Here is a 14476-nt window from a genome sequence, read left to right as displayed (position 1 = left end):
CAACAACATAGGCGAATCTTCCGTGTATGACAGTCGAGATTGTAACCATAGCCAGGAAAGTGTTACTTACGATGATGTATTCTCTATTACTGCGTTGGCTCATTCACCTAAATATAGTCCCTGTTCAGAGAACCACAACCCGACCACGGCGGTGGAGCAAACGAACCGTGCTGCTCAAGAACTATCCTCTACCGCACCGAACCAGACGTGGCAGAGCAAGACTTTGCAACCACAGTCGAGTGGACTCTGTGCGCCTTCTGATCTCAATACTGACGGCACCACTGATGACCCCCGTGAACTTTCTGTGCGTGTAGACTACAATGAAGGGTTCTCCAGTAACGCCCGTAGTACCATTCCTAACGATGGCCCAGGGTCAGAGAACCATAACCCGACTATGACAGTGGAACAGAATGCTGGCGAGCAATCATCGGAAAGCGCAGTCAGTAACATCGGGGCCTCTTCCCTCGACAGCAGGACAGCAGAGAATGAGAAGCTTCCTTCGTTTGCGAATATCCGCACCTCTGATTACGGCCAGCCGTACTACATGTCCCCAGATTCGCTGAACTCCTTTGTCCCTTGAGATGTGAAAAGAGCGCGCCATAACACGGACAGAAACACTGCATGTGCACGGCTCCGTTTTATGTACATAGTTGTAGTTTTATACGTTGATTAGAATTAATAAAGCTACTTGAGTCAGTGTAATGCCAACGCTTGTTTGTGTGTGTGTGTGTGTGTGTGTGTGTGTGTGTGTGTGTGTGTGTGTGTGTGTGTGTGTGTGTGTGTGTGTGTGTGTGTGTGTGTGTGTTAGTCTGAGGGATTTCATGATGTCTGGCACGGAAGGCGACTATGCAACTTTCTTTCAGCTGCCGTCAAATGGACGGAGATGGAAATGCCAATGCTTTCTTCTCCCCTTTTTTTTTTTTTTTTTAGAGCGTAGGGGATTTTGCCCACTACCAATAAAAGAAGAACCACGTACGTCTACTGTAGTACCAATACACATAAGCAGCATACAGACCATCACTTCATTAACGCCGGTGTCTCAGCCCTCGGGAAGTTATTCGTGGCTAGGTATAGTGTTATGTTTCCATGTTTTGCAGCGTTTAAATGAACTCGACAGAGCCCAAACCAAGCCTGTTATTATGAAGAGCGGGAATATAAAGGGTAAGGCACACCTCGTTGGCTACTCACTTCTGAATTCTTTTTTTTTATACTTTTCTTCTTCGATCTTTATCAATTTTCGTGTAAACCTCCTAATAATCTCATCGCAGTTGAGGGGGGCACCTTATCGGTCAACTCGATCGCTGCGAATGGCCTCTCTAGTCTCATTTTGTTCGCATTCTCTCTAGATGGGGCAGTTACGTCTGCTGCCTTGGAAAACATGCTTCGCGTAGGTACTTTTGAGGCCATCTGGGATTCAAGGAACTGCAGCGAGTGATTGATCTTTCAGAGCTTTGAAAACCCAGAACCATCAAGTGGAAGACCGCCTTTGGATTCAAAAATGTTTTTCATTTCCTTCCGTCATGTGTCAGCCGCTAAAAAACACGATCGTTACATTTCGCCCTCATCAAAGTTGAAACGGAGAAGCCTTGTTTTATCCCGAGCACTAAGTGGCCAGGAATGTCTTTAACGTCTGCAAGGTCGCATCTCTTTGTTCGCAGATTTCGTTTGGCCACTCGCCTTGGTCATATAAAAGATCGAGAGAGTACGGAAGGTATTCGTCAGGGGCATTGACTCTGGCTCGTTCAAGCAGCCGGAAGGGTTGGGGGAAGTTATGCACACACCCGGTTGTGAACTGCACAACGCTTCTTACTTCCTACAGTGCCAGTGTGTACGCGAGTCTCTTGTCGAGCACTCCCGCTTGGACGATGCCCATTTTACGACCCTCGGAGAAACCGGTTTGACTGGGCAGTTAAGGGCGGGTGTCGTCAACTCTTTTCTTTGCTGCCGAAGCAACCCAGCGCCCCAATATGGCAGCATCCTTCACCCTTCCGTAAAATCGTCTTTATTTATAAGTGATTTTAACTTGAGGAGGTCGATGTATGTACTGAACACAATAAAACCGGCGAGGAAGAGAAAGTAAATCAGGTTATCACGGCTTGGCTATTCTGTTCGGCAAGCAAAGTAGGATGGACAGTTGAGCGAGTTGGTACAATCGCATAGTGGGAGGAACAGCGCGAAAAGACGAAACGCAAGAAGAGACGCATAACAGACGAGCGCTCATCTGTTGTGCGTCTCTTCTTGTGTTTCGTGTTTTCGCGCTGTTCCACCCACTCGGCAAGCAAAGACAGCATATTTTCAGGCAGTGCTGGAAACAAACGCTGGCAGGCGTTTTTAAATTTGGTCTAATTGGGACAAACGACGTTCGGCGTTCTTCCTCGCCTCACTTCGCGGATGAGGACTCGTGTGGCTCGTAGGGGACAGCACAGGCTGCCGTGCAGATGCCGCGGACATTTATTTATGCTAATGGCCATTTGCAAACCTTCCTTTCGTTCAGCAACTTGCCCTATTGCATCTTTGAGTAACGCTTGGTTAGTGGGGTTACAGATTTCGGAGTATCATATATGCAGTAATAAGCATCCAGCTTAACCGCAGTGCGAATACCATTCAGCGCATCATTAAAGATACATAGAACAGGCTTACCTTATCCGTTAGGGGAATAGGGCAATAGCGGGTCGCGAGTGCGTATGCCCTGAGTAAATACCGCACCCCTCGTCTATTAATCGCAGCACTCCCCACATGCGCACTGTCGTCCCGCTCTTATTACCCTGTCTCCCTAACCTGTAGGGCCTCTATATACATCATCATCATCATCAGCCTGATTATACCCACTGCAGGGCGAAGGCCTCTCCCATATTTCTCCACTTAACCCGGTTCTGTGGAAGCTGCATCCACTTGACCCCTGCGAACTTCTTAATCTCATCCGCCCACCTAACTTTCTGCCGCCCTCTGCTACGCTTTCCTTCCCTTGGAATCCAGTTTGTTACCCTCAGCGACCATCGGTTATCCTCTCTTCGCACTACATGCCCTGCCCATGTCCATTTCTTCTTCTTAATTTCCACTAGAATGTCGGTAACTTGAGTTATTTCTCTGACCCACTCTGCACGCTTTCCATCTCTTAATGTTACCCCTACCATTTTTCGTTCCATAGCCCTCTGGGTTGTGGAACTCCTTATTAATACACAAACGAAACGGAAGGGATCTACGACCCGAGGCTTGGGGAACGACAGTCTCCTGAAGGTCGTCATATAATATAAAAATTTTCTAGGCCCTCAGGGTAAGCTGCAAGCTAGTTAATAAGTCTGGAATTTTCCAGAATCTTAAAACCATTTTCAGTGGGAAGTCTCACCGAAAGCCATCAAAAAGTCCCTAAAGACAGCGTCTATTTGTTTTTCGTTCTTAATTCATTTGGCAAAGTCACGCCTCGTCTGAGCCAGTAACCAGAACCGAATATTTCTTGGACAGCGTTGGGCCGAATACATGGATTATGCCTCGTGATTAGTAGCGCCGCCGCGATGGCCTCCTGTCTGCATAGAGTAAATTATTTCAATAAAGCAATGCTTGCCTCTTCAAACTGTACGGCTGGTATAGAAAATTTGACTGCATTTTTTCGGGGCTTGCCGGAGAACAATCGTACTGTGATGGCTGAATACACGTTGTATGTCCAACAAAATGGCAAAGCCAAATATGAAACTTGGTTTCTCCGGCATTCGCTCCTATTGTCTATGGTGGATGCAGTACGGTAAGCTACAGGATATAAAAAAAAAATACTCTCCTGTGTGTCATCTTTTTATCTCATCTATCCGTGGTGAACTGAACCAAAACTGCATGAATCGCTATTCACTGTTTTGAAGTTGTTCACGCGATAAAAAAAAAAAAAAATGCTACTTCTCCAAGATATCTGCAGCATGCTGCCTTTGCAATTGTGCTCCTAAGTGCCCCCGCCAATTTGGGGGGAGAGAGGCGCGTAGGAGCACAATTGCCTATTGTAGTGCGCGTGAGCCTGGTTGGACCGGGGTACCTCCGTCTTCTTAGTGGTGCAACCATCTTGTGAGATGAAGTATAAGGTAACCACCTATGTTGCTGTTCTAAGGGCTTGATTCCGGAACGGCGGGGAGGCAGTGTAGGTCTCATCCCCATCCGGCCTTTCGGCAGTGGGCAAAATAATCTCCTGTGGGCGGTCGGGTGCGAAGATGGTAGCCTGCGCACGAGCTTCGTGCTTGGCTGGCGAAGAAGTAGTTATTTCATTTAAATTACGTTCGGCCTGACAAAGACAAGGTGTTACTGCTAAAAGTGATCTTCCAACCAACAACTAAGATAAAGCGAAAGTTCGGTGAAAAATACAGTGTGTGTCGGGAAAGTAATGCAATATTTTTTTTTTTTTTTTTTGGGGGGGGGGGGGGTGCGTTTGTATTGGCCCTGCCGCGCTTGGATTAATTGGTCTAGGCGAGGGAAACTCAACTTTTCAGTGGCGCCTAGCGCATCTGCTGTAAGCTCTGGGAGCGTTAGGATCGCTGTTTCCGTGTACCTACTGATAGTGCCCTTGCCACGGCGTGCGATGACATCCTCACGCAAACAACGGTACGCGATCAAGTTCCGTATTAAAGTCAACAAGAGACTTGTTGACATCTAATAAATGATTCAGCGATTCTGCGGCAAATCTGCTTTGTCACATTCCCATAGCACCGCGAAGCACCAACGTTCCGAATGGCACACCTCGGAGTTCCCTCGTCCCAAAAAGGCAACAACGAGCCAGTCGAAAGCGAAAAAAGAAAAAAAAAAAGAAGACCATGCAAAGTATCTTTTTTACGCCACGTGTGTGGTTTGTAAAGAATTTGTGCCTCTAGGACAGCAATCAACGCTGTATGCCACATGGAATATGCTCGAGAGATTGAGAAAACGTCCTAGCAGGAAACGAAATCGCCGATACCTGGAAAGGGACAATTTTTTCAAGTAGCGCTACTGCGCATGCGCGAAGCCTCCTCAGCTGCCATTTTCGCCGGGAAGCCACACGAAAATTGGGGCAGTAATTTGGTGCACGTGTTTTTCCAGGAAACGACGTCCCTCACTTCATGGACGCGACGAACACAGTAATTGCGTCCAGTGCTAGCATCTTCTTAGGCCTTTGTTATGGATGCATTGTATTCTCCCCGCCTCCCCTAGGTTGCTTCAACAGAGAAGACACGGCCATGGTTTAACAGGCAGGGGGGGGGGGGGGGGGGTAGTATGTCAAGGTATGTTCACAGATGACTCACGCGTCTCTGCACAGGCTCGGCAAGATCAGCCCTGCACTCAACTACTGTTTGAAAAATAAGCCCACCACACTAGTATAATAGCAACGATTTTCTGCACAAATTCTCGCTAACCCGTCCCGTCAATCCTACTTCGTCTTGGGGCCCGAAGAGGAGCGCGTTACTGGAAAAACTTTCCCAGCCACGCTTCTCTGCGCGTACGCGAGTTTCTGGCCAAGCACAGCTAGGCGACACTACCCCGCCCCAACGACCACTTATTGAAAAGGTGTGACCCAGCCTCGGAAGACTCTTTTTGTTTGTTACCGAGAATCAAGACTGCCCTGAAAGGAGTCCGTTTCCAAACGTCGCAACGACACAAACCACCATGCCAAAGGCCCCAAACGAGGTTCCTGTTGACGCCTTCCAGTATGCCTACATTGCATAGCAGAGTCGCTGGCAAAAATGTGTAGAGGCCCAAAAAGACTACTTCAAAGAACTTTAAACATTGGTAGTGATATCATTTGGATAACTTCATTTTTACTTATAAAATTGCACTAATTTCCGGACACACCCTGTATTCCGTCTTCAGCTCATTAATACGTGTTACATAAGGCGTGACTGCAGGTAACATCCGCGGTTAACAATACCGCGTCAGTTGGGCGCAAGGTAGTGCTAAGATAAACTTACTTTCGCGAACACGCCTCCCGTGTATTTATGCCACCCTGTGTGAGTGCAGTGCAGAACAACCACTGCGATCGATGCGCATTAGTAGAACCAGCGGTATGGAAAATGAGACCTAATAATGCGCACGTCGGAGAATATTTGGGCAGAGTGCACTAATATTTAACAGTGCACTTGAATGACGCCAGCAAAATCAGTCTTTTTTTTTTTTAGGTCACAACAGCCTTCGAAAGCGGTATATTATGGTGATGGTGATGGTGATGATGGCTGTCCCCTTTTTAACGGGTCGCCTCCGCCTGTCGGCGTGGCGGAGCTAAAAAAACTAAAACAAAAAAACAACATAATAATGCAAACCCCCCCCCCCCCCCCACACACACACACACACACAATATCTGTTCCACGTGACCACTTAGTTCACTCTGGCACGCTCACAGCCGGAATGCTCTTCTGTTGCACCGCCCCATTCCGCCACCAGTATTCCAGGCGTCGTTTAGTGGTCTCCACTACACTTCGCTCTGTCTGGCCGAAACCCAGGGCAGCAGGGAGGGCTGAGGCCTCCGAGATCGGTGTTATACCGGGGCACTCTAGGACCACATGCCCTATCGTTTCCTCCGTCCCTCCACAGGTGCCGCAAGCGGTGCCCAGACCGCTTACGAATTTTGCGCGCCATACGCGCGTGCGGAGCACTCCGCAGCGAGCCTCCGCCAGCAAGCCGCTACCGCACGAATTGTCAAAAAAGTGCTCACGGCCGATAGCTGTCTTCGCCGCCCGGTAGAGAGCCAAGGTGGGCTTCGCCATCATTCCACTCATCCACTCTCGCGTCTCAGTCTTTAGCACCTGCTCCCGGATTTTCGCGTTCGTTGCGTTGCTGGGCTTAGCAGGCGCCGACGCCATGGAGGAGGGTGCCACCTTAAACGACGCTGTAAATTAGCCGTCCGTCTGGTCCATCGCGTCGATAGTCCCGCGTATATGATGTGTACCAACGTTTGGTGCGCCAGATTCGTGTCCGGCAACCGAAGGAGCCTAGCCTCATAGCTCAGCTTCGCTACAGCTTCACGAGCTGCAAATGAGGACCAGCCAAGATCTCCCTGTACACCCTCCACCGGTGAGCTCCTGTGGACTCCTAGCGCCAATCGCCCTGCGTCCCTCTGCCGTCTTTCCAAGAACTCCCTTGTGCCGGCAGATAAACACAGTGTTGCGTTGGCGTACGTGAGCCCCGGCACAGCCACCATCTTCCACGGTGCACGTACCACCTCATACTTGTTGTACGCCCACAGCGCCTGTCGGCCCAGGATCCCTCTATCTCGCGCCGCTTTGGCTTTGAGGGCCTTTTCCTGTGCTGTCATGTAGTCAGAGTCACAGCATAGGCGCACTCCCAAGTATTTAGCGGCTGAAGCGATGCTCACCGCGCCTCCCTGGAGAGTCCACGTCTGTGCCTGGTCGAGCTCTTCCGCACCCCACACCAGCACAGAGCACTTCGCAGGACTAAACCTCAGTTGAAGCCTAGACATCCCCCTGCCGCAGATGTCCAGCAAGCTCTGCAGTTCAGCGGGTGAGTCCGCCATGACCGCAAAATCATCCGCATACACAAGCGCAGGTATACGCCGAACAACTCGCAAGCCAGCCTCCCGATGTTCCATGCTGAAACCCAGTCCCGACACTTCCAACAGGCACGTCACGTTTGCCACGTAAATCATAAACAGGAGCGGCGAAAGGGGGCAACCCTGTCGGAGACCTCGCGGAACTCCTATCGGTGCCGTACTCCCCCCGTCCCATTCGACACATGCCACTACTCCTGTGTACAGCTGTCGTAACAGGTCCACGTCTTGATCGGTCAGCCCGTACTCCTGCAGTAGTTCCCATAGCAGCTCGCGATTTACGCGGTCATATGCTTTCGAGATGTCCAGAAAAGCCACATATAACGGGCTCCGCGTCTGCAGGGCTATCTCGATGCATTGAGTGAGGACAAATAAATTGTCCTCAATGCGTCGGCCGACTCGGAAACCCGTCTGCAGCTCCCCGAGAATCTTCTTCTTTTCTGCCCAGCTCTGGAGTCGCGTCCTGACAATTTGCATCGCCATCCGGTAAAGGACGGGCGTGACGGCAATGGGCTTGTAGTTGGTCAGATCTCGTTTGTCCCCACTCCCTTTGTAGAGTGGGCGGACTCTGCTCAACTTCCAATCTGCAGGAATCCGGGCTTCCGTCATCACCTCGGATAGCATATCCCCCACACGTTCGCGTGCTCTCGGCCCGAGCACCTTGATTAGACTCATGGGAATGCCGTCGCAGCCCGCCGCTGTCCCAGCGTCCATTCTGCCAGCCGCTCGTATCAGCTCTCCGTCTGACGGCGCTTGACGCAGATTGGCTCCAGCGTCGGTGTCGTCCATGGCAGAGGTGTCCGCCGCTTGCCGCACGACCTGCCCATCCAGAACACTCCCACAGCTCCCGTCATCAACCTCTAAGATCGCCTTCCGCCACGCCTCCAGCAGCTGCAGGCAGGCTGGACCCTCCACTGGGGCTGTATCTTCAGATGCGCGGAGCTGTCTCTGAGGGGCCGTTCTTCTTCCCTTCTGTATGTAGCGCCAGAAACGCCGAGGGGCCTGCCTGCCCGCTTTCTGTAGGCCCTCCATAAAACGCTGATCGAGGTTCCTGATCTTTGTCTGGACCATGGCAGCCGCCTCTCTTTTGCAAGCCAGGTACTGCTCCCAGGCTACCGTCACTGCTCCTTGATCACCGCTCTGGCAGATATGGCGATGCCTCCGGCTGGCCGCCCGTCTCTTTTGGATGGCCGCTGCTACCTCCGCCGTCCACCAGCCTTTCGCTCCGTGTCGGCCGGCTTTCCGTGCGGGACGCTTATTGAGGATCTCCTGCATAATAGCCACCATTCGCTCGTAGGAGTCAAACTCGTCCACCCGTAGCTCCAGAAGCATTGCCATCCTTTGCAGTTCGTCTTCCGTAGGGTGCCGGGCTCCCTGTCCCTCCAGCCGTCTGCTGTGCGACTTTACCCGGCCAAACACCAAGCGTATCCGGTTGTGGTCACTGGCCAGGTTCCCACTCCCGTCTTCGTCGATGGTCATGTTATCCAGCGCCTCGTACAGTCCATCTGACATGAGGCAGTAGTCAATGCAGGAGGATCTGTCTCGGGCCGCCCATGTAACCGTCCCCCGGCATTTCTCCGTGAGGTTGACGATAATCAAACTGATTCTTCGCCACATCCAGAAGATGTTTGCCATTGGCGTCCGTGCGACCATCAAGCTCCTCCAAGTGCGCGTTAAAGTCACCTACTATCAAAATGTCATACTGACTCCGGAGATCACGCACATCCGCACACAAGCAGGCACTGAAAACCTCATTCTGGCCTGCTGGCGCCCCCGACCACCAGTACACTATCGCCAACGCCACAGGCCTATTCGCCACACTACCCGTGAGCCACATATGCTCTCGGCACGACGGTCTTTCCCGAGTCCACTGTTGGGAATCCATCCACAGGCACCCTAGTCCTCCCCCTCGCCTTTCATTTGCTTCTCGGTTGCAGCCTTCCCACCGCAAACCTGGCTCCGTGGGAGGTGTTTCCGCATCCCTAAGGTGGGTTTCTGCCACCGCGAACAACGCGAACTCGTTGTCCCGCATTTCCTTCGCCAACTCTGCCCACTTCTGCTGCCTTCTGGCTCCTTGCATATTCAGGAAGCCGATCCTGAACTCGCTGCTTTGCCGTTTGCGACGAGGGCCTCTGCGTCGTTTGCGGCGCGTGCCTCCCGCATCTTGATGTACCAGGTGCCGGCGCGATTCTCCGCAGGGGCTGCATACGTTCTTCACAAAGCTGGCCACTTCTTGGTCAGGACGCTCTCCAGAGCCTACTCGATGCAATGTTGCCTTACTTCAGTAATCATGCCGACAGCATGGTTTTTGTATCTGCTTCGTGACAGAAACTGGCTTTTTCAACATGATCCGCTCCACTGTAAGTGGCGAACAAGCAGTTCTAACTGGACTCCCAGCGATCACATGCCATTCGGGTTTTTGAACGCAAGCTCGAGCCGTCGTTATTCCAGTGGGGTTCTTTCGGAAAGGAAGTCGAACAAGCGAAGTACTTGTTCGTTCACCGCTTTCAGACCTGAAGAACTGCGTGCCACTCGTCTTCCATCTCTCCGGTACTGTTTACCATCTGCTTAGAGTAACGGTTAAGAGTGGGAACAGTTAGGAATGAGAGTTGATAGAGAATACTTCAGTAACCTGCGATTCGCTGGTGGCATTGCTTCGCAAAGTTTGAAACTAAAAGCGCGCACGCCCGCACGCACACACACACACACACACACACACACACACACACACACACACACACACACACACACACACACACACACACACACACACACACACACACACACACACACACACACACACACACACACACACACACACACACACACACACACACACACACACACACACACACACACACACACACACACACACACACACACACACACACACACACACACACACACACACACACACACACACACACACACACACACACACACACACACACACACACACACACACACACACACACACACACACACACACACACACACACACACACACACACACACACACACACACACACACACACACACACACACACACACACACACACACACACACACACACACACACACACACACACACACACACACACACACACACACACACACACACACACACACACGCGCGCGCGTGCAATGTTTCCCACGCGGCATTCTGTGAGTCGCTGTGAGATTTAAGTAATTTGACTCCTCTCTGCTGTGCACCGCTCGCTTGTCCGACACCCGAGACGCTTTGCAATGCCATGCCCTCAAGCCCTGCAACCACAGCTCAGATTTAACAGATGCTGGCGTCAACAAATGCCATAGGCACTCTCGTTCGCTCTCTCCAGCCGTGTTTACACGAATGCGACAGCTAGCGCATCGAATCGCATTAATGTAAACAGTGGTAATGCGCTAGGAAAGCGCATCGCATTAATGCACCAGGCAGGGCTGGATTGAGAGGGCAAGTCGACTTTCACCGTCCATGTAAACCCGGTCTGGCGGCGGACTGTCTCGCGTTCGCTGCAAACGAGTGGTGAAAGAAGCTTTTTATTTGTCGGAAGATGCCCGCACCACGTAATTCTGGCGACAAAATGCCTCAGATTTTAAGATAACTTCTGGAATCGGGCAGGTGATAGGCTTGGTGGTGGTAGTGGTTGATTTTTTTTATATAAATAATCAAAAAAAAGGAAAAGGGTATTGCCGGCCGCGGCAACTGCTATCTAAAAAACTGAAGCACTTGAGCTGCGGCCGGCGGGAAAGAAAAGGGGATAGGGAGAGGATAGCGAGGGGAAGTAGAGAGGGGAGCAATAGGAAGAAAGGACAGGGGGAGCTTTGTACATTATTTACAAAGTAAAGACGGTCAACGAGTTCGCATCGCTCGCGCGCAAGTGTCCGAGCACTGTCCACAAATGCCTGCGCGCGAGCGGCCTCTGCAATTGTTTACAAAATATCCATTGATGTATATACATAGTCGCGCGCACGTAGCGTCCTGTCGCAGACAGATCGCGCGCGCTGTACAATGCACCAGCTGCCGGGGTGGGGCGCCCGGCAGCATACGTTCAAGGTAGCGCACACGGAGCGTTCAGGTCACGCACGCACTACCTGGCGAAGAGCAAGCGAGGCTTCAAGCCCGCCCGCTCGATGAACGCACAGAGGCTCACCATTGCCCTGTCACGGGTGCGCGCACTGCCTCGCGGCCACAGGAGCGTCTCGATGCTGTCCGGGATGATTCCGAGCGCCCTATAAGCCGCGAGCATCTCGCGACGTGGCTCTGCGGATGCGGTACAGCTAGGTACAGCGAAGCAGCATGTGCTCCAATGTCTCCACTGCACCGCAATAACCACACACGTCGCTCGACGAAAGTTCGTGGCGCACCCGTCTTACCCCGGGCCACACGCAGCCGACGCGCACTCGGATGAGCATTGCACGCTGTAGGCGCGACAATGAGCGCGCGCCGACAGCAGGGATGCGCTCTCCTCGCGCGATGCGTGGGTCCGGGTGTTGCTGACGGAGGTGGTCATAGACTACTGCTCGTACGTCCTCCAAAGCGAGAAGTTCGTCGCTGGGAGGGTGTTGATATGCGGCGGTGGCGAGTTCATCGGCTTGCTCATTGCCGTGTATGCCGCAGTGGCCGAGCACCCACTGCGCGCGATCTGGTCCGCCGTCTGGTGCGCGGTGAAGGCGGTCGATGTGGTGCAGCGCTCGCTGTGTGGCCTGTAGCTGCAGTGGCCACGCGCCTGCCTCGGCGAGTGTCGCTTAATTCGCATTGAGAGTTACCCGGCAGGCCAAGGCAGGTTCGCAGCGCTTTGCGATGCTGCACCTCCAGTGCCCTACCACGATGGTTTGCGCACCGTCACGAGTGGCAGTGCGTAGAGAATCGCCCCCACGGCTGCTGCGTTGTAGAGGCGCAGCGCAGCCTTCTGGGAAATCCCCTGGCCCCGGGCGGTGAGCTTGTGCACGGCGGCGGTGGTCCTCTTCATCTGCTGGCATGCCCTGGTCGCCGCGGGACGGAAGGAAAGGCGCTGGTCGATATCTAGGCCCAGGTACCGCACGGAGCTTTTCCACGGCGGCGGCATCCCAGCCAACGTTAGCGGTGAAAGGCGGGCGCCCCTGCGAACGCCGCAGGCCATGGCCGCGGACTTGCCCGGGCAGAGCGCCAGACCGAGATCCCGCAACCGGGCGTCTATCGCGCAAAGGGCCCCCTGGAGGCACTCTCTGACGCGGGAAGCCTCGCCCGGCGGCCCCAGGCACCAAAGTGCGATGTCGTCCGCGTACACAGGTCTCTTCGATTTGGCTTGCACTGGCTGCACTAGTTCTGAAAAGTGCTGCAGAGGTGCCAGGTGGTCACATGAGCGTGCAGTGCCAGTTCCGACACTGGCGTGCGGCGGCAGCTGCCAAAACGAGTACGCAAGTGTAGGACTCTGCAACCTAGCAGACGCGTGCGCGCATCATGCATCGCGTGCTGTAACATGATCACGTCCAGTTTCGAAGCCAGCTGCCGTAGGCCTACAGCGCTCGATCGGAAAGTGACGACGACTAACAGTGACACCAATTAACCAAATACGTGCGACTGCGCACGATCGTTATATCGGACGGACTGCGAAGGTGTCATTCATGCGTCTGGGTACGAGAGAATTAACGTTGTAAGCAGTTGCCACGAGTACTAGTTTAAATAATTAAGACTGCATAACAAGACGCTTGATTGGTTTCCACGAACTACTTCTGTCCAAAAGCAATATATATAGCTGACGCACGTATGTTTGTACCTCATTGCGCTCTCAGACATTCTATGTGCTCCGTGGGCGACAAGTTAGATGTCGCATAGTCGCTGCGCAAGCTGTCTTGTGGCACGCACACTTGGCACGACAGAAACTCGATCGGTCGCAACTGATTTCTGTTCGCATCCACCCGTCTTCCGAGGTCACAACGCTATAAAAAAAAAATACTACATAGGACAACGCGTGCGAAGGTGCCGTATCGCGGCCACGTACCACTACGTATGTGGCCACAACTACATATAATACCTCTCCTCCATCAACAAAATGCCAATCACCAGCATGCAGCCCAACTACCTTGTATACGCAACCATTTGCGGATCCGTTAGCAGCGAACCGTCCGGGTTCTGAAGGAGACGGACTTTACAAAAGCTATGCAGAACGATGCGTAGCGTCGTCTGCTCTTGACCGAGCGGAGATATTTTAGTACACTGTAGCGGAGCGTACGCCATGCTGCACTTTTTTCTGCACCTCTTCTGGAGCGAGTGCAGAGTGAGCGAGAATTCGTGCAGAACTAGCTCTGCACCTTGACAAAACGAGGAGAGAAGTGTAGACGGCGCGTGCGGCACTGGCAAAACGAGGACGGCGGTGCTGCACTGCTTGAACTAGGGCAGCTGGTACAGGCAAATCGAAGAAACCTGTAAGCGTTGTTGGGCGCCGTTGACAGAAAGCGCGGTGTATTCAAATATCTTCGGGTTGGATAAACAAGTAAAGGAGAAGTATTTAATTTCGCTTCACACGCTGTGTTGGTATTTATTACAGCTTTCATTTTATTCTGGTATGTATAAAATAAAGTGTAAATGAATTTGAAAAATTTGCAACCTTGTGCCACTAATGCTTTTGATATGCGAAACCGCGTACGATGTGATGTGACTGTCGCCTTAATGTAAATATGGCTTCTGGTGTTGCTTGCAAGGTGTCAAACCAGAATTTTTTCATGTTTCGATTGGGTTTGGTTCCGCAGACACATTCTCTTCCGGTTCTACTCTGCCCGAACCAGTTCAAATGGACTCAGCAAAAAAAAAAAAAAAAAAAAAAAAAAAAAAAAAAAAAAAAAAGAGAAAAAAAAAAAACCAACAATAATAGGGACAGTTTCAGGATGCTGTTTTTTTATAAGCGGTCTCGTCCAGATGAGTGGTACCAGAATGACTCCATTTACCCTTTGTTGTTTTGTTTTTACCTCCTGTATGGCTTCTTCTGATCA

The 14476-nt window shown here is 52.0% G+C and overlaps 1 protein-coding gene across 1 annotated transcript; it reads right to left on the bottom strand.

Annotated features, from left to right (window-relative positions):
- Positions 1 to 6149: 6149 nt before the first annotated feature.
- Positions 6150 to 9019, bottom strand: LOC146195290 (uncharacterized). The gene is made up of 3 exons (XM_084596765.1): positions 6890 to 9019; positions 6656 to 6818; positions 6150 to 6205 (listed from the first exon to the last, which is right to left on the bottom strand). The coding sequence occupies exons 1-3, from the start codon at positions 9017 to 9019 to the stop codon at positions 6150 to 6152; spliced, it is 2349 nt and encodes a 782-aa protein (XP_084452891.1).
- Between the last annotated feature and the right edge of the window lie 5457 nt (positions 9020 to 14476).

The sequence above is a fragment of the Amblyomma maculatum genome, chromosome 3, assembly GCF_055883805.1.
Source record: "Amblyomma maculatum isolate TAMU_Amacu chromosome 3, ASM5588380v1, whole genome shotgun sequence".
Classification (NCBI taxonomy): Eukaryota; Metazoa; Arthropoda; class Arachnida; order Ixodida; family Ixodidae; genus Amblyomma; species Amblyomma maculatum.
Note: the sequence above shows the minus strand (reverse complement) of the source record. Positions and strands in the feature narration are given on the sequence as shown.